We start from the raw sequence: 17,935 nt of genomic DNA on the forward strand, positions 1-17,935 counted from the left end.
GTGGGATAGGGAGGGTGGGAGGGAGGGAGACGCAAGAGGGAAGAGATACGGGAACATACGTATAACTGATTCACTTTGTTGTACAGCAGAAACTAGCACACCATTGTAAAGCAATTATACTCCAATAAAGATGTAAAAAAAAATGTAAATCAGAGTATGTCCCTCCTCCACTCCGAAAACTCCATTGTGTTCCCATTTCTCTTAGAACAGTGGTTCCCAATCAGAGGTGATTCCCCTTCTCCAAGGGACATCTGCAATGCCTGAAGACATTTTTGGTTGTCACAAATGGAAGGAAGGTGCCACTGGTATCTAGTGGGTAGAGACCAAGTGTGCCGCTAAACATGCTACAGTGCAAAGACTAGTCCTTTACAACAGAGTTACCTGGTCAAAATGTCAACAATGCTGAAGCTGAGAAACCCTGAGTTAGAGAAAGAGCCTTTACAATGGCCTACATGTCTCCCTGATATGGCATCCAATACCTCTGGACCTCATCTCCTACCACCCTCTGCCTGGTTCACTCCACTCCTGCTGTATTTACCTCCCCCTCCCCCATACTAATAATCTGAATGATGTTTTCCACAGGATGGGCCACCTCTGTTTGGAACTTTTCCTCCTCTGTCCTCCTTTTGCTCTGGGTTATTAGGTTCCTGCAAGTTACTTGGGAGCTGATCAAGACTTCAAGCTAAAGATGGTGATGATGAGTCACCTGAGGGTCATTCTTCAAGCCTCTCCATGCAAGGCACTGTGGAGAAGGTTCCAGATTCCGAGCACCATGCTAGCAAGGCCCTGCAGCCTCTACACCTGCACTTACAAAACCCGGAACCGAGCCTGTGAGTACATGGCTGCCTGGAGAGCAGAAGCCTGGTTGTTTCCTAACAGTCACGTGTGTTGAGTGTTTGCAGCTCTGATGTCAGTGGCATTCCAGACTGGGATTAGATGCCTTGAGAACTGTGAGGATAACCCATTATTTCTCTATTTGTTCAAATATGGAAAGCCTTTTTCTCCCCTAGCTTTATTGAGATATAACTGACCTAAGTCTAAGGTGTACATCATGATGATTTGATACACGTACGTGCTGTGAAATGATTACCACAGTACAGTGTGGAAAGGTGTTTTCTTCACCAATTTTAACTTGTTAAAATGATGTCATGCAGAAATAGGTCAAAGAAGTCCCAAGTTTCAAATACTTTGAACCTGTTCTTTCTTTTTTGTTAGCAATTGTCTTTTTACTAAAATTGATCCACGGACTGCGAATTATTTCTGTGACTCCGAACATTCTGGAATTTGCATATTCATGTTTGCAAGCAGTTCAGTACCTTCATACTCTGGAATATTCCGTCCCTTGTTACCAATTGCAGAAGAGTTGCTTCTAGCTGACCAGCTCGCCAGTGTGTGCTCCGCTGTGAACCCAGCAGATCAAGTGAGGCAGCAGATGGTCCTCCCTGACACCACGGCGCTACTGCCATGGGCGTGGGTCGTCCTGTGCTGTCGGGGTGGACTGTGCACTGCAGATGCTGCATGGCATCCCTAAGTGTCCCCTGGGGCGCCAAGTAACCCTGGTACAGAACCCTGAGATGATCGGAGAGGATAATGTGTGTGTTGGTGGACACATGAGTTTAATGAAATGGTTAAGCATATCTGCTAAATAGTTATATATTTTCCACCATTCACAGTGAATTCACACAGCGTTTTCCAGGGTTGGTTTGCTTCCAGATTCTAGCTTTCTCAACTTTTCCTCCTTGGGTTTACTCTCTTTGACCCTATTTTGCACATTAAAAAAGGAATTTATTAGTAATGCTAATCTAGCTAAATCTATTGCCTTGAAACTGCTTCATAAATATATTTTTACTGTTAAGTTTATTTTGTTTCCTCCGATATTGACTGTGTTCTCATTAAACTGAACTGGTCTGAGTCATAATAAATTTCTGGTTGCTGGGTGCGGCTTCCTACCATCAGGCCCACATCCTACCCGGACTGGCTTATTCTCAACACTGGCACTTTGCAGTCTAAGGCTTAAAATGGAAAAAAGTAGTCATATTTATCTAGTTACTAAATTTTGTGTGAGTGTGAGGGCTTTCCTTATTTTCTTGTTTGTTTATATTTACTAAATTTTGTGTGAGTGTGAGGGCTTTCCTTATTTTCTTGTTTGTTTATATTTACAGAAGGTATTTGTTTCTGTTTAGAGAAGGATGGAAGTAAATCCAGTATGCTCGTGTCTTTAGGATAGTTTGCTCCTTTTAGTGCTGACAGAACCCAGAGAGTATTGGCTTAGGGAGGTAGGGGCTTCTCTTGATTAATTTCCCACATCAGACAGTCCTCGCGGAGAGTCGCCGCGGTTTCTTGCTTCAACGGTGCTTGGACGGAACCCGGCGCTCGTTCCCCGCTCCGGCCGGCCGCTCAGAGCCTGCCCTCGCCACCACCTCCCAGCGCCCTCCAACCGCCCCAAGGTCCCCGCTGCTGTTACAGCGCCGCGCAGCCACCGCCACCGTTTCACCTCAGCCGCCCGCCATGACGACCGCGTCCCTCTCGCAGGTGCGCCAGAACTACCACCAGGACTCGGAAGCTGCCATCAACCGTCAGATCAACCTGGAGCTCTACGCCTCCTACGTCTACCTGTCCATGTCGTACTATTTTGACCGCGATGATGTGGCTTTGAAGAACTTTGCCAAATACTTTCTTCACCAATCTTGTGAGGAGAGGGCACATGCTGAGAAACTGATGAGGCTGCAGAACCGACGGGGTGGCCGAATCTTCCTTCAGGAGATCAAGAAGCCAGACCGTGATGACTGGGAGAATGGGCTGAATGCAATGGAGTGTGCACTACACTTGGAAAAAATGTGAATCAGTCACTACTGGAACTGCACAAACTGGCCACTGAGAAAAATGACCCCCATTTGTGTGACTTCATTGAGACTCATTATCTGAATGAGCAGGTGAAATCCATTAAAGAATTGGGTGACCACGTAACCAACTTGCACACGATGGGGGCCCCCAAATCTGGCATGGCACTGTATCTCTTTGACAAGCGCACCCTGGGAAATAGTGATAATGAGAGCTAAGCCTTAGGCTGGCTTCCCGTAGCCACAGGGGTGACTTCCCTGGTCACCAAGGCCGTGCATGCATGTTTGGGTTACCTTTACCTTTTCTGTAAGTTGTACCAAAATATCTACAAGTCTTTTCCTTAGTACCATTCCTTCAAATAAAGTAATTTGGCACCCGAAAAAAAAAATTTCCCACATCAGATGAAATGTTCTTGTTTGTAACTTACTAGAAGAAACAGGTCACAGTCACCGTTTGATTTTGGTTTTCGAATATTACGCTGTCCCTCCTTGTTTCCCCCAGGAGAATATTTGGTCTTTGCTGCCCTGGGCCACTGAGCATGTCCTATTTGTATATCCTGGTCCCTCATCTGTTTAGTTGTAAAGACGATACTCATTGATTCTGGAAGCTCAGTACCCCAGCGGAAGGCCCAATACACTTGTGACCCAGAGTGACGCAAGACCACTGAGGGTTAGGTAATGTGGAAAGTCCTTAGCTAGCGCCTGCCACACAGTGAGAGCTCGGCCTTGGCAGCTACCTCTAGTACCACAGTCGTTATCATCATCACCATCTTCACCACTGTCATATGCTCAGCACCTCCCTCACACGTCTGACCATTGTTAGGATCCGGGAGCGGAGTAGGGAGTGACTGAAGGAGGAGGCTGTGGCGAGTTTAGAAACAGCATTTCACTGGGGCCTGTGCCCGGTGCTCTGCCTTCACTCCACACCACCCCTCTCCCCGAGGAATCCCTGGTGTCAACTCAAACTGCTGTTTGCTGTGATCTCAAGTGGCAGACAGTAAATACTGACAGTCCTAACCCTGCGGACTGGTAATATGATAAAGATAAAAGCCTGCATCTATTACCCACGATGAAAATAAAACCACTTTCATTTCTTGTATCATCTAGTGAAACTGAGCCTAAATTTCTGTCACATAAAAAAGATTTAGGGGGCTTCCCTGGTGGCACAGTGGTTGACAGTCCGCCTGCCAATGCAGGACACATGGGTTCGAGCCCTGGTCTGGGAAGATCCCACATGCCACGGAGCAGCTGGCCCCGTGAGCCACAATTACTGAGCCTGCGCGTCTGGAGCCTGTGCTCCGCAACAAGAGGGGCCGCGATAGTGAGAGGCCCGCGCACTGCGATGAGGAGTGGCCCCCACTTGTCAAAACTAGAGAAAGCCCTCGCACAGAAACAAGGACCCAACACAGCCATAAAGTAAAAAAAAAAAAAAGATTTAGGGTTTCCGGGCGGCGGGGACGGAGGTGGGATTGGCGGGTCGCGCGGCCTCGGGGCCGGAGTTCGGGTCCCCGCCCGCGCTGGCCCCAGCGCCCGCCGCCGGCCGAGCCCCGCGACCCGGGCCCCGCGCCTCCGTCCTGGGTCGCGGTGGTAGGAGGTGCGCCCGGGTCCGCGGGATAGGCGGGCGCAGAGGTCGTTTGTGTTTGGTGCGGGGGGCTGCGGCGAGGTTCCGGCGCCTCCGCGGAGCACCTCGGGTCTGGGGCTGGGGGCGCCGCGGCTTGCTATGCCCTCCGCGCTCTCCCGGCTCTGCAGCCTCGAGAACACGGCTAGGCAGCAGTAGTTTAATGGGGAGTTTGCCTGCTGGGAACTAGGGGCCTGTTGGGGTCTCAGTTCTTGGCTGGCCCCGGAACACGAGGTTGCCAGGCGTGTGACGGCAGCAGGTAGGAGTGAGCCGCTGGTGCGGTGATGAGCAGGAAAGGAAGGACACTGGCTGTTGGCCTGTGAACCTAGGCAAGAACGACCAGCCAACACACTCCAGACGAAGGTCCGTGGGCCCAGCTCGGTCCTGTGCGGCTGGTCAGTGGAATAGACCTGCAGGTGTGGCTCTTGTCACTCTAGGACTGGCTTCGGGACAGGTCCTGCTGATGAGCCCAGGGCACCGCCCTCAGTTCTCCAGGAGAGTGCGCCTGAATGGAGCCAGGGGGGTGTGTGCCACTCAGCACGGCCGCCTGTGCGTGTCCAGTCTGCTGGCAAGGGCAGTGGGGAGCCGGGGCAAGTCATGGCCTTGCGAATGTCCTCTGATGGAAAAGAACCTGCAGGCTTATAGAATAACTTTTGTGTGGAACGTTGGTGTGCTGAAAAGCAGTTCTGTGTGCTTTTCCCCCTTGGTGTGGATCAGCAGTGCTGAGGCAGCAGGCGTGACACAGAAGTGTGAGCAGAGACCGTCTAGAATCCCCAAACTCCAGGGAAACTAGAGGTGACAGCCAGCCTAGTGAAGAGGACAGGAGGCGGGGCGGGGGCGGCAGCCCAGCAGGCGCCCCTCGTCTCAGGGCCCTAATCCTGGCTCCAGCTGGGTGGTCAGGGGAGCTGCAAGGTCTTCTGGACGAGCAGAGCCCACAGTCCTGAGCTGTTCTTCTCTGTGTTTGGGTCATCTCCCCCCATCCAAGGGGAGAAATCTAGATGAGGTTTAAGAATTAGTGCTTTAAGAATGTGGATCTCATAGTTGAAACCTCGGAACACGTGTCTTCAGCACAAGGTGTTAAAGTGAACGGAAGGATTCAACGCCTTTTCAAGGAGGGTGTCTCCATGTGGGCAGAACTAGAGAATAAATGGGTCTTGAATAAAAAAAAAGATTTAGGCAAGAGATCTTAAACCATAGGGAAATAAGTTTAATAATATTAATTTTTAATTTAATGAAATATATAAAGAATGTCATCTAGAATGGAAATGGTACAGATTTGTTATTATTCTATTGATTCTTAACGTTCATGATCTCCCTAGTTTTAGAAGAGGAACATTTATTTTTAGGACAAATCTCAGTAGAATAGCACTGTATAAAATGTAGCTACTAGCCCCATGTGTGTACTTACATGTAACTATAAATGTATTCAAATTGTATGGCCACCTGTGGCTAGCACTTACTATATTAGAAAGTTCCATCATCAGAGAAACTTGTATTTGACAGGACAAGTCTATATTATAACTGAACTGTGTTAGAAAACTGTTCTATTATTTCTCCAATTAATTTTGAAGAACACTAATAAAGCCTGGAGAACAATAGTATTCAAAAGCTTGTTTTGCAACGTCTTCACAGAGAATTCCGTTAATCCCCAGATAATATAGGCTGGGATACCCAGACTGTGTTGTCTTCCATTGATTTTCAAATAATCTTGAGAAACAGCGGACCTATTAAGAGCCCTTTGGAATTACAGTAACGGCCTCGGGGGTATCTGCAGCTACAGTGAACTGACCAATAGCCCTGAACTGACCACCAGGAAACGTGGGCCTTAGTCTCCTGCACTGGTAACTGCATGTGACGCTGTGGTTACCTGGGCTCAGCATGAAAGTGCCTTTTACAACCCTGATGCTCTAACAAGGCAATTTGTGATTCTGTGACCATCCCCAACAAAGTCACATGGAGGGTCCCTGTGTATCCCATCACTGCAATAAGCCCTAGGCCTGCTAGGATGGTGTTCAATTTGACGAGGAAATAGCCCATCTCAAGAAAAAGGACAGTACAGGGCAAGGCACCGGAGAAAAAGCTAGTGATGGTATAGAGCAATAATGTCCAAAAGATACATAATGCGAGCCACATAGACACTTCTAAATTTTCTAATAGTCACACTAAGAAAGGGATCAAGAAACAGGTGAAATTAAGTTTAGTTATATACTTTAACTCACTATATCCAAAATATTATCACTGTAACATGTAATCAATATAAAGATTATTAGTGAGGTAGTTTACAGGATTTTGTCCTAAGTCTTCAAAGCCCAGCGGGGTATCATCCTACAGTTGCAGCACATCTCACTGACTGACCAAGGGGAGTAGCCTGGCAAGGTTCTGGAATAGCGTGGCCAGACCAGAGCCTGGGAAGAATGAGGAGAAATAAAATTAGATGGGCGAGGTGGGTTCCTACTAGGAAAACCTCGGTGCTTGGATGCAGAAGCCTGGACTTCACATGGTCTTTAACATGGCAACAACATGATGAAGGTGGTAAGTTAGGAAAACTGATGGATGGCAAAACACAGTAGAGGGGAGTAAGAGAGGAGGAAAAGTGAGCAAGAGGACCTTTCCTTGAGGAAAAGTCTGTGGTATAGGGGCCTGAATGAGGCTGGTGGTCATGGGCTGGACAAAGAAGAGATAAACCTGAAAGATCCTTAAGGAGAAAACAATGTGGCGCTCAGTAGAGTAAAAGGAAATAAAGATAAAACGGGAACGACCCCTTCCCAGTAATGCTCTTTATCTTATACATTCAATCCACAAGCAGGGACTGAGAGCCAGCTCAGTTCTTCATGGGGCTTGCAGAGCCGTGAGGGTGCAGACAGCTAAGCATCTATGCATATAATTATCATCATACCCATGTAATAACTGTTTTGAAGGAAAAGATCAGAATGCTATGATTAATAAAAAAAATAAGAGGGGATCGCATAAGAGGACAGGGAGGTGCGGAGGTGACACTTCTGCTGAAGAGGTGACAATTAAGCCAAGAAGAGGAGCCAGCCCTGAGCTGAATGAGGGGAGATTGATTTCTGAGGAGGAGCAGGAACTGAGGGGCTAAGACAGGAATGATCCTGAAAGACCGACACCCCCGAGGCAGGAGCTGAAGGTGGTATAAGCACAAAGTAAATCAAAGACAGGACCAGTCATGTAAACAAGAACTAAAGCCAAGCCGACCATATGGAATCTAAAGGGCTTTTGTTAATGACACCTTCCTAACAACAGTGTGACAGTGTGACGTTGTGCCCTTAAACCATGGTTGACAGAACCACTCTCTCTGTTTATTTCATTCTCCCCACACGAGAAGAAGCTGGAAACGCAGGCTCCGTTAGTCAGAACACGTAATCACCTTCCGACTTTGAGGGGAAGTCTGAGTAACCAACCAAGAAATCGTTTTAATCTGTATTTTGTTAAAATGGAGGAAGAGGAAGGGAGGAGAGAACAAAAATGTGAATTTATCTTTAGCAAAACGAGCCCTGGGCAAAAGCTGGCTTCACGAAGGGGACAGTGACCAAGGGCTCCCTGGTTGGGGGATGCTCTGGGCTCCTAGAGGAGGAGGTGGGTGGGGGAAAGAAAACCTGGAAGCTGAACTTGTGAACCGAGGGGCATAAAAAGTGACAGGAGCGTTATGACCATAAAAGAGCAGCTGAAGGAACAGGCCCAGTTCCCTTGGGCTGGTGTTTGTGTGGGTGAGAGAGTAGACCCTGGGCCATTTCCTGAATGAAGTGGGGGACGATTTGGGTGAAAGAGGGCATCGTCTTAGGGATCTGCTCCTTCTTCCCTTCTCCCCTAGTCTCCTTAGGAGACCCGCACGAGCTGGTTTTGAAGGGTGTGAATGCTCACACCCTCAGCCTCAGTCTGAGCATCTCAGAGCGGACAATGTTGTCAGGTTTCTTTGTGCCGGCGGGCAGCTTTAAGACTGAATCATGGCTGTTCCCGGGGTTTCTGGAAGTTTTAAAATATCAAATTAAAAATGAATCAGTATGGCTGATTCATTGTGTTGTGCAGTGGAGGCTAACACAACATTGTAAAGCAACCATACGCCAATAAAAATTAATAAAAAAACGATTAAAAAAATTAATCAAATACAGCTTTTTATCCCAACAATAGCATTTGGATAATCAGTACTCAAAGGGCGTATACCCCGTAGGGCGCTACAGGGCACAAAAAAAAGGGAGGGAGGTATGGCTCCTCCCTGCAAGGAATTTGCATTCTCATCTGATAACAATATGACTATTGTACCAATTCATATGCATTTTTCATTTTCGATTTCTGAAACAGAAAGTCCTCCTTCTCTAGAGTAAGTTCTTGTTGTTCAGAAGTTATTTTACACTAAGGGAGAAAACCCAAAACGTTGGGTTCAGACCTCTCTAGAGATGAGATTACCGCATTATATGAAAAAAAAAAATGAGCGGGGAAAAAAAAAGGGAATGCCCTGAGTTTGCCTATTGCTTTTTGCTCTAGACCAAGATTTCTCAACCTTGGCATTAATGATATTTGGGGCCACGTAATTCTTTCCTGTGAAAGCCCAGCCTATATACGTAGGATGTTTAGCTGCATCCCCGGCCTCTAGCCACTAGATGTCAGTAGCACCCTCCTCCAGTTTTGACCACCGAGAGTGTCTCCAGACACATCGCCAAATGTCCCCCGGGGTCAGAATCGCTCCCTCCTTTGAGAACCACTGGTCCAGAAACTGCCTTGGAGCGCTCTGTGTCTATGCTGCTGGGGCACCTGCACCAAAAAATCCAAGGTTAAGATCCTGCTTTGGGCAGCTATCTCAGGAAGAGAACCGTCTCACCGTCTCCTCTGTAAGAGGAAACCAGAGGCAAGCTTGTTGTTTAGGACAAGTGGAGTGCCAGTGGCCCTGCCATGCACAGGGGGATTTGACTGGGCAGCAGCTGCCTTGTCACCTTCTCCAATCCTCAGACTCATTCTCAGTGTGGGGTGAGGTGCAGAGGGTCGTTGGTAATGATTGATTCATCTTGATTCATATTTTGTCCAGCTTTCCTGTTGGTCTTGGTTCTGCCCATCCGTGCTGATTCTAAAGGTCAGAGAGCTGGACCACCCGAATTATACATGTGGGTTCTATCCATCGTGTGTGGATAGCTCTTTCTTTGTTATAAGAAGTTTCCTGAGATTTATCATGGACTTGCCACAAAGACCTGGCGCTTGACTCTTTGGTAGAAAAACCACCGTCAGTGATGTCATCAGCACACGTGTGGGACAGAGTGTGCGTGTGCACCTTAACACACAGTGTCATAGCGATTCATGTGACAGGCCTCCAGGGACCTTAGCAATGCTAACATTCTACCCAGGCTTTGCAGGATGGCTGCCTAATCCTCACAGCTGGCTCACATAAGAGGTGAACCCGGCATACACGCTTACATGGGACCAGATCATCCCCCCAGTGGGATTCCAGCTAGTGTCATCTCGAGGACAGCCCCCGATGTGCTTTCTCCTAGTGCACCCCCTCTGGGAGAGCGTGGACCTGGCCCCGGGGGGTGAGCGCCAGTCGCCCATCAACATCCGGTGGAGGGACAGTGTCTACAATCCTGGCTTAAAACCGCTCACCATCTCTTATGACCCGACCACCTGCCTCCGCGTCTGGAATAACGGGTACTCTTTCCTCGTGGAATTTGAAGACTCTGCAGATAACTCAGGTGAGAGCCGGACCTGTCTGCGGTCTCATCTGGAGTTAAAGGGACAGTTTCATGTCAGCACAGGCCACATCGCAAGGCCTCCATGGGAGCGGGGACCTCTTTTGTTAGCAGTGGCACGGGACTCACTGGACTTACTTCTTTTTTTCATTGTGTGATACACATAACATGAAATTTACTCTCTTAGCCTTTTTTTAAGTATATGGTTCAGCAGTATTAACCACATTCACACTGTTGTGCAACTGTCACCACCATCCATCCTCAGAACTCTGTACCCATTAACTAATAACTCCTTATTTTTCCCCGCCCTCCAGCCCCTGGCAATGAACATTTTCCTTTTGTTTCTATGGATTTGACTTTTGGGTGCCTCATTTAAGTGGAATCATACAGTATTTGTCTTTTTATGACTGGATGATTTCACTGAGCATAATGTTTCCAGGTTCATCCGTATTGTAACACGTGTCAGAATTTCCTTCTTTTTTAATGCAGAATAATATTCCATTGTATGTACAGTTAATCTGTAGACAACACAGAGGTCAGGGGCACCAACCCTCCACAAAGTTGAGAATCTGAGTATACCTCATAGCCAGCCCTCCATATCTGCAGTTCCTCCATATTCTCGGATTCATCCAGCCGGGGATCATGTAGTACTGGAATATTTACTTTAGAAAAAAAAATCCACGTATTAGTGGACCCGCACAGTTCAAACCCGTGTTGTTCAAGGGTCAGCTGTATATACCACATTTTGTTTATCCCTTCATCTGTTCGTGGACACTCGAGTTGCAGCCGCCTTTTGGCTATTGTGAATAATGCTGCTGTGAACATGGGTGTACAAATATCTTTTCAACATGCTGTTTTCAATTCTTTTGGGTATATACCCAGAAGTGGGATTGCTGGATCCTCCTTGGACTTTTTTGAGTGTATGAAAAATGTCTCTTTTCATTTTTATGCACATTTCCATCTACTGGTATCAACAGTATTTTCTGTTAATACATATATCTCTGTGTATAGATTCTATAACTGATGTAGAAGATAGGGCATGAAGTTAAAACTTTGCTAGAAGTTTATTTTCTGTGTGTGTTGAATATGTGGTGATGTTCCTCTGCTTGCTGACTTTACAAATAACTTTTATATTAAATAGCAATACTATTTAGTCAGATTTTAAGTGATAAAATTGCAATACAGTTGAGACTTGAACAACACAGGTTTGAACTGTTTAGGTCCGTTTATACATGGGTTTTAAAAAAATAAATACATACTACAGTACTACACCATCCGCTGTTGCTTGAATCTACAGATGCAGAACCAAGGATAAGGAGAGCCAACTGTAAAGTTAAATATGCTGATTTTCAACTACGAGGTGGTTGGCACCTCTAGCCCCTGCTTTGTGCAAGGGTCAACTGTACAGGGCAAAAGGCCTTTCATATTTGTGGTCACCCAATAACATGTATGTATTTTGTCATTCATTGATTTATTTATTCGTTCAACATTTACTAAGTGCCAACCATGTGCCAGACATTGCACTGAGTGCTAGGAATAACAACTCGATTCTTGACCTCCCAGAGTTCAAAGTCTAGTGACAGAAGCACACATTAGGTTAAAATTATAAAGCAAGTGTGATTTGAAAAAGGGTTTCTGAAAGTGGTGTGGGACCACAGAGGACGGTGTGATGTAGACTGCTCAGAGGAGTCTACGATGATTTCACTAAGGAGGGGACATTTGTGTTGGGTATTGAAAGATGAAAAGGAGTTTGCCAAGAGGATTAGAAGGGCATTCCAGACTGAAGGAAAACCATGTGCAGAAGCAGATGTTCAGAAAGTGGCCCAAACCCAAAGTGGCCAGAATAAGAATGTGTGTTGTGGGAAGAAGCAGGAAGAATGGTGATCATTGAAGATTAAGAGGGTAGGTGGAGGGCTTCCCTGGTGGCGCAGTGGTTAAGAATCCACCTGCCATTGCAGGGGACACGAGTTCGAGCCCTGGTCTGGGAAGATCCCACGTGCCATGAAGCAACTAAGCCCGTGCGCCACAACTACGGAGCCTGCGCTCTAGAGCCGGTGAGCCACAACTACTGAGCCCGTGTGCCACAACTACTGAAGCCCACGCGCCTAGAGCCTGTGCTCTGCAACAAGAGAAGCCACCGCAGTGAGAAGCCCACACGCCACAGTGAAGAGTAGCCCCTGCTCGCCTCAACTTGAGAAAGCCCGCGCGCAGCAACAAAGACCCAACACAGCCCAAAATAAATAAATAAATAAATAAAATAAAAATTTTTTTAAAAATATATTTTTTTAAAAAGAGGGTAGGTGGAAGGCAGGCTTATGAGACACTGGTTATTTTTAAACAGAGTGGCATAGCATGATATCATCTAAATAATCGGTCAATTGCTTTATTTTTTGAGATTGACCCAGGCCATCGTGCAGGACAGCTTAATCCACGTGGGAGACGGTGGGAGCCTAAATGAAGGCTGTGGCAGTCGAAAGAGAGAGAGCAAGTTTTAACAAGCATTTTAAAAATAAAAGCAACAGGACTTGGAGACGAGAAGGCTTCAAGTGAGGAGAAGGCAAAGTTAACCATGACCTTGAGGTGTCTCACTTGGGAGGCTCTGGGGGTGGCAATGCCAGAAAGTTCATGAATGATGGACAAGGAATAATTTGTAGGGAAGTATAGGGAGCGTATAAGGAAATAAAATTTCTTCTTACAACTTTTCCCCTAATTTAATTTTAAATGTTACATTAAAAATAGAAAGAAATACATTTTAAGTGGTTATCCCTCAAAAAAGAAATGTGTCTTCAACTCCTGTCTAATTCCCATAAGGAGAATCTATTTCTCTCAAGATAAGCATCTTCTCTCCTTTTGATGCAAATGGATTTTGGATTTTAGTATTTCCTGCAAATCAAGATGAGAATGAGCAAATGTTGATCCCTCACTGAAATGTTACTCACTTTACTATATAATTTAAAAAATTTTTCTCCCCAGATAAATCCCTTTATTCCAAAGTAATATTAATCCACATGGAATTAATTGCTGCTCCTGCATGAGTTTCTTCCCATTCTTTATTTCTCTCTCATTTTGCATCAGATTGTCATGTTTTTCCCAGTGGCTTTATTTCAGGTAGGGAAACATGTTGAAATAGTGTAGGCTGAATAAGGCTGCTGAATTATTGTGGAGCAATCCTATATGGTCAGGCAGTAATTCTTTTAGTGGTGTTTCAGCTGTACTTGGTACATCAGAAGGCAATCCAATTTGAAAGCTTCGGGGAGGCAGCAACTGGAGGAAGATGGTTTGGCTATGGTAGGAATATTTTTTAAGATATTTTTAAAAATCTTACCAAGTTTAAATGATGTGTTGTATTCTAGAATGAAAAGATAGAACATTAGAATATTGTTACTTACTTTAAGAATATGGGGATCAATAGATTGGTAAGATAAACAATGCTTAAAAAACAAGACTGTTAAGAATATATTTCAAATGGTATAAAACTGGGCTGTCCAATATGGTAGCCACAAGTCATGTGTGGCTGTTGAGCACTTGAAATGTGGCTACTGTACGTGAGGAAACGAATTTTAAATTTTGCTTCAGTTGACTGTCATTTAAATTTAGGAACTGACAATTCAGTTATTGGAAAACTTAAAAATGTTTGGAACAGCTTGGGTATGTTATCTACATTTTCAAGTGTAAAATATACAAATCAAGTATTTCTGATGAAAATTTAGCATCCAAATTGATATGTGCTGTATGTATTAAATACACAACAGATTTTCAAGACTTAGCAACTTTTCACATTGATTATATGTTGAAATGACAATATTTTGAATATATTTGGTAAAATGAAATGTTTTCAAAATTAAGTTCACCTGTTTTTTTTTTTTTAACTTTTTCAATGGAGCTCCTAGAAGCTTTAAAATTACCTCTGTGGTTTGCGTTACATTTCTATTTTTAGGCACTGGTATAAAAGGATAAAAGCAAATAATACTAAATAAATATCAGTTAAAATGTGAGATTTCATAAGAATATATTTTAAATGGAGTAAAAAGATAAAGGCAAACAACTAAGGGAAATTCAGGAAAGGAACTAAACATTTATGAGTGTGATGTGACTATACATTTGCTGAGTGCTTCATTTATCTCCCATAGAAGTCTCTGTGGTGGACCCTCATCTCCATTTTTTTAGATGGAGAAAGTAAAGGTCAGTGAGGTTAAGTGCTTTCCTGCCAGGTCACTCAGCTAGCACCTGGAGAACTGGATTGGAGATCTGTGGACCATACTCTGCACAGCACCTCTGAGCTCCTGCAGGTTCCATAGGTACAGGCCTCCTGCAGGCTCCCTGCCTTAGTCCACTCTGGATGCTGAGTGTTTTAAGGATACCCAGGTTTTAGTTTAGTCAGGTATGGTAAGACACACAGACATGGAAATGGCTATCATGAAGGAAGAATTTTATTATACTCACCAATACCTAAAAAGAGGAGACATGGCATGCCATGCACGGCCACATGGGGAAGCACCCGGGGTGGTCAGGAGGCAGAGAGAGCAGGGGAAGACATGGACAGAACCTTTGTTGGGGTTTCCATGGGAAGGAATGGGTGAGACAACATAAGCAGGCTTAGGATTGGCCACTTCGGATAATTTCAGCAGGCTCTGGGCATAGAGGCTTTCCCAAGTTGTCTGATATGTGGCCCTGGGGTGACTAGGGCAGAGGAATAGTAGCTCAGAGTATTAAGAATCCCAAAAAGGAAGTAGTTGGGGTATGAGCTCTGGATTGGTTGGTTTGTATATGAAACGCATGCCCCCTGTTGTTTGTTCTCTCTAGCAGTTGACTAACCCTGGGAGAGGTGATCCCTCTAGCATGAGCAAGGCCTCAGATATCAAAGCATCAAATACAGAAACTGGAAAACATAGTTATTGCACTGAAGCTCCTCAGGACTCAGGGGCCTGAACTGAAAGCTGGGCCTTACTGCGCTCTGGCTCGCCCTGACAGCTTCAGCCTCCAGAGCCGCTGTGCGCCAAGCACCAGTGAGACCCAGAGGGGGAAGCAGATGGAGTAAGGGACACCTTTTCCTGCAGACTGTGGGTTCCAGCCTATCAGCAAACAGCCTGCTCATTTGTTTTCTATCTACTTTCACTCAGTGATGTTTATAACATTCTAAATTGTCAATTTAAGTGCAGTTCCAGTACTGTGGATTGTTTTTAGGTAATCACCAGGTATCTGATTTTATCTTATTTTTTTATATGTTTTATTTTTTTTTTTTTTAATTCAGTTTTGGCTGAGTTGGGACTTCGTTGCTGCGCGCAGGCTCTCTCTAGTTGCGGCGAGCGGGGGCTACTCTTCGTTGCAGTGCGTGGGCTTCTCATTGCAGTGGCTTCGCTTGTTGCGGAGCACGGGCTCTAGGCGCGCGGGCTTCAGTAGTTGTGGCACGTGGGCCCTAGAGCGCGGGAATTCAACAGTTGCGGCGCATGGGCTCAGTAGTTGCGTGCGGGCTCTAGGGCGCGTGGGCTTCAATAGTTGTGGCGCGTGGGCTCAGTAGTTGTGGCTCACGGGCTCTAGAGTGCAGGCGCAGTAGTTGTGGCTCATGGGCTTAGTTGCTTCATGGCATGTGGGATCTTCCCGGACCAGGGATCAAACCCGTGTCCCCTGCACTGGCAGGCGTATTCTTAACCACTGTGCCACCAGGGAAGTCCAGGTGTCTGATTTTAATTCACGTTCTATTACAGTTCTAGAGTGAGATGTCAATTGTTTTTAATATTTTCTCATTTATTATTCTTTAGCTAGGCAAACATCATAAAGAGCTATAGAAATTGGTGGAGACTATGGCATCAATTATGCATAAGGTAATTTTTCCCCCTAGGTCACTTGAAATATATTTTACGTTTTAATCTCAGAGTGGAGACACTAACAAGGCACTGTGAATTGGGAAAATGTAATTCGCCTCAGTGTAATTCAGGCTCTCTTTGAAAGCTGCCCCTTAAGACAACTTGCCATTTATGATGCTTGTGCTGAGAGAGCCCCTGGCCCTGGGACACTTTGCAGAGGACAGAAGTGATCCTGTTGGTGGGCACAGACGGCTCTGGTTTGGCTGCCACGCCACTGAGCACTCAGGGACTCTGGAACATGAGTCCCCTCCTCCGCTCCCGACCCCTGCTCCTTCTCAGTCCTGTGCAAACACTCAGGGAAGCCTTCTGGGCTCTAGCTACCCCCCCATAGGCAGGGGGCACAGAAAAGTTTGACAGAAACTTGGCTTGTCCAGCTTTACAGAACAATTACCCACATCCTTCAGGGTGGATACCTCTGTCCAGCCCCTAAGATTAATTTGCATTGCACTTTAGAAACAAGAATTCTATTAGTCTCTCTTGAAAAAAAAGGGGCCTTCTTGTTTATGCACCAGCTACCACCTAATGTCTCCTAGTGAGAACTATCAGAAATACACAGTTGTCAATTATATCTCAATTTTTTAAAGTCAATTATATTTAAATTTTAAAAAGAGAGATATGTAGTTAATTACAGGAGCAAAGCGTGGGCATGATGCTGTCCTAAGGTGTCCAGAGGTACCTGGAGGTCCTCTGGACCACTGCTGGTTCCCTAGACTCCGCTGGTATCGTCACCTCATCAACCAATTCCTGAGTGGTTTTCTCCACTAAATGATAGCTTGATGGCCCCTTCTCTTGGCCAGAATGCCCTTGCGGATTATTTGATTCTTCCTGCCTGATGCCCACCTGCCTGGGGACCTATTCAGGGTCCCTGACTACCTACCCTGCCACTCTTGGAGTCTGTCACCTGGATGATTAAGAAGCAGCCCATAGAGGTAGATCATGATCAGGTATGTTCTTCCCACATTTCTGTATTAAGAAATTGTAGTCTGCCCCTTTAAAACAAGGCTGGGCTCAAACTTTGGCATCAGTTTTTAACATCTTGTAATGCTGATACATTTTTATTAAAATGTGCTAATGTCTTGTCTCAGTTTGGACATGTATTTGGAGATACTTCAAATTAACCAGAGAGAGGAGTTAAAACATAAAACAACATAAGCTTTTTACTTTAAATTCTTGACAGTAATATATATTTTACTGTATATGCATTGTGTAGAATCACTATAAAAATTAAGACTCTTTTAAATGGAACAAATGAAGGCTGGAAATGGATGTGTTCAAAACCCTTTAATTTCCTTAAGGGAATTTTACTATAGAATTTCAGGCTAAAGACAGAAGCCAACAACACCTATACAGAAATTGTATTCTAAGTCGGGAGTTTTTACGTGCTATTTTTCTTTCCTTTAGGCACTAAGATTAACTGCTGGTTAATACATTAACACAGAAAATCCTGTTTAATTCATAAACTAACTAAACTATAATAATAATAACTGCTTTTACTTGTATGTATTGGATTTTTATTGATTAAAATATTTTCACCAGAACAAAAGCTTCCAAGTTCCTTTTTATGAAGCCAAGATAACAATGAGACCAAAATCCACCAAAGATTGGACCCTCCCCTGACAAAAGTAAACAAGAGGCTAATATCTCTCAAGAATATTTAAGGAAAAAAAGGAAGCTAAATAAAATATTAGAAACAGAATCTATCAGTACATTAGAAGAAATATACATCTTGTCCAAGTAGGACTTTTTTCCCAGTAATGCAAGGATGGTTCAATATTAGGAATGATACCATTATGATTAATGTACTTCATCCCATTAGCAAATCTAAAGGGAAAACTCATATTTTCATTTTCACAGATTCCTAAAACATATTTGACAAAAGTCACCATCTATTGTTTTTAATAAAACAGAAATAAAAGAATT

General features: G+C 44.9%; 2 protein-coding genes and 1 pseudogene across 3 annotated transcripts in view; all 3 read left to right on the plus strand.

The window, feature by feature from the left end:
* Window positions 1–688: 688 nt before the first annotated feature.
* LOC307069567 (carbonic anhydrase 5B, mitochondrial-like) lies at window positions 689–16,369 on the plus strand (the record flags this gene model as incomplete). Its single annotated transcript, XM_079727960.1, has 3 exons — window positions 689–830; window positions 9,957–10,154; window positions 16,113–16,369. 3 exons carry the CDS (start codon window positions 689–691, stop codon window positions 16,367–16,369), a joined length of 597 nt encoding a protein of 198 aa, XP_079584086.1.
* On the plus strand, window positions 2,506–3,218 carry LOC307069949 (ferritin heavy chain-like; annotated as a pseudogene). Its single transcript has one exon. The product of its transcript is annotated as a ferritin heavy chain-like (transcript).
* A 502-nt stretch (window positions 16,370–16,871) lies between the features above and the next one.
* Window positions 16,872–17,935, plus strand: part of LOC307069568 (carbonic anhydrase 5B, mitochondrial) — a gene marked incomplete at its 3' end in the record, with an annotated part of 84,156 nt that continues 83,092 nt past the window's right edge. The window contains exon 1 of the mRNA XM_079727961.1: window positions 16,872–16,980. Coding sequence (XP_079584087.1) covers window positions 16,921–16,980 — 60 coding nt within the window. The 5' untranslated portion in view covers window positions 16,872–16,920. The remainder of the gene's footprint in view (window positions 16,981–17,935) is intronic.

This window comes from Hyperoodon ampullatus, assembly GCF_949752795.1.
Source record: "Hyperoodon ampullatus genome assembly, chromosome: X".
In the NCBI taxonomy this organism is placed as follows: Eukaryota; Metazoa; Chordata; class Mammalia; order Artiodactyla; family Ziphiidae; genus Hyperoodon; species Hyperoodon ampullatus.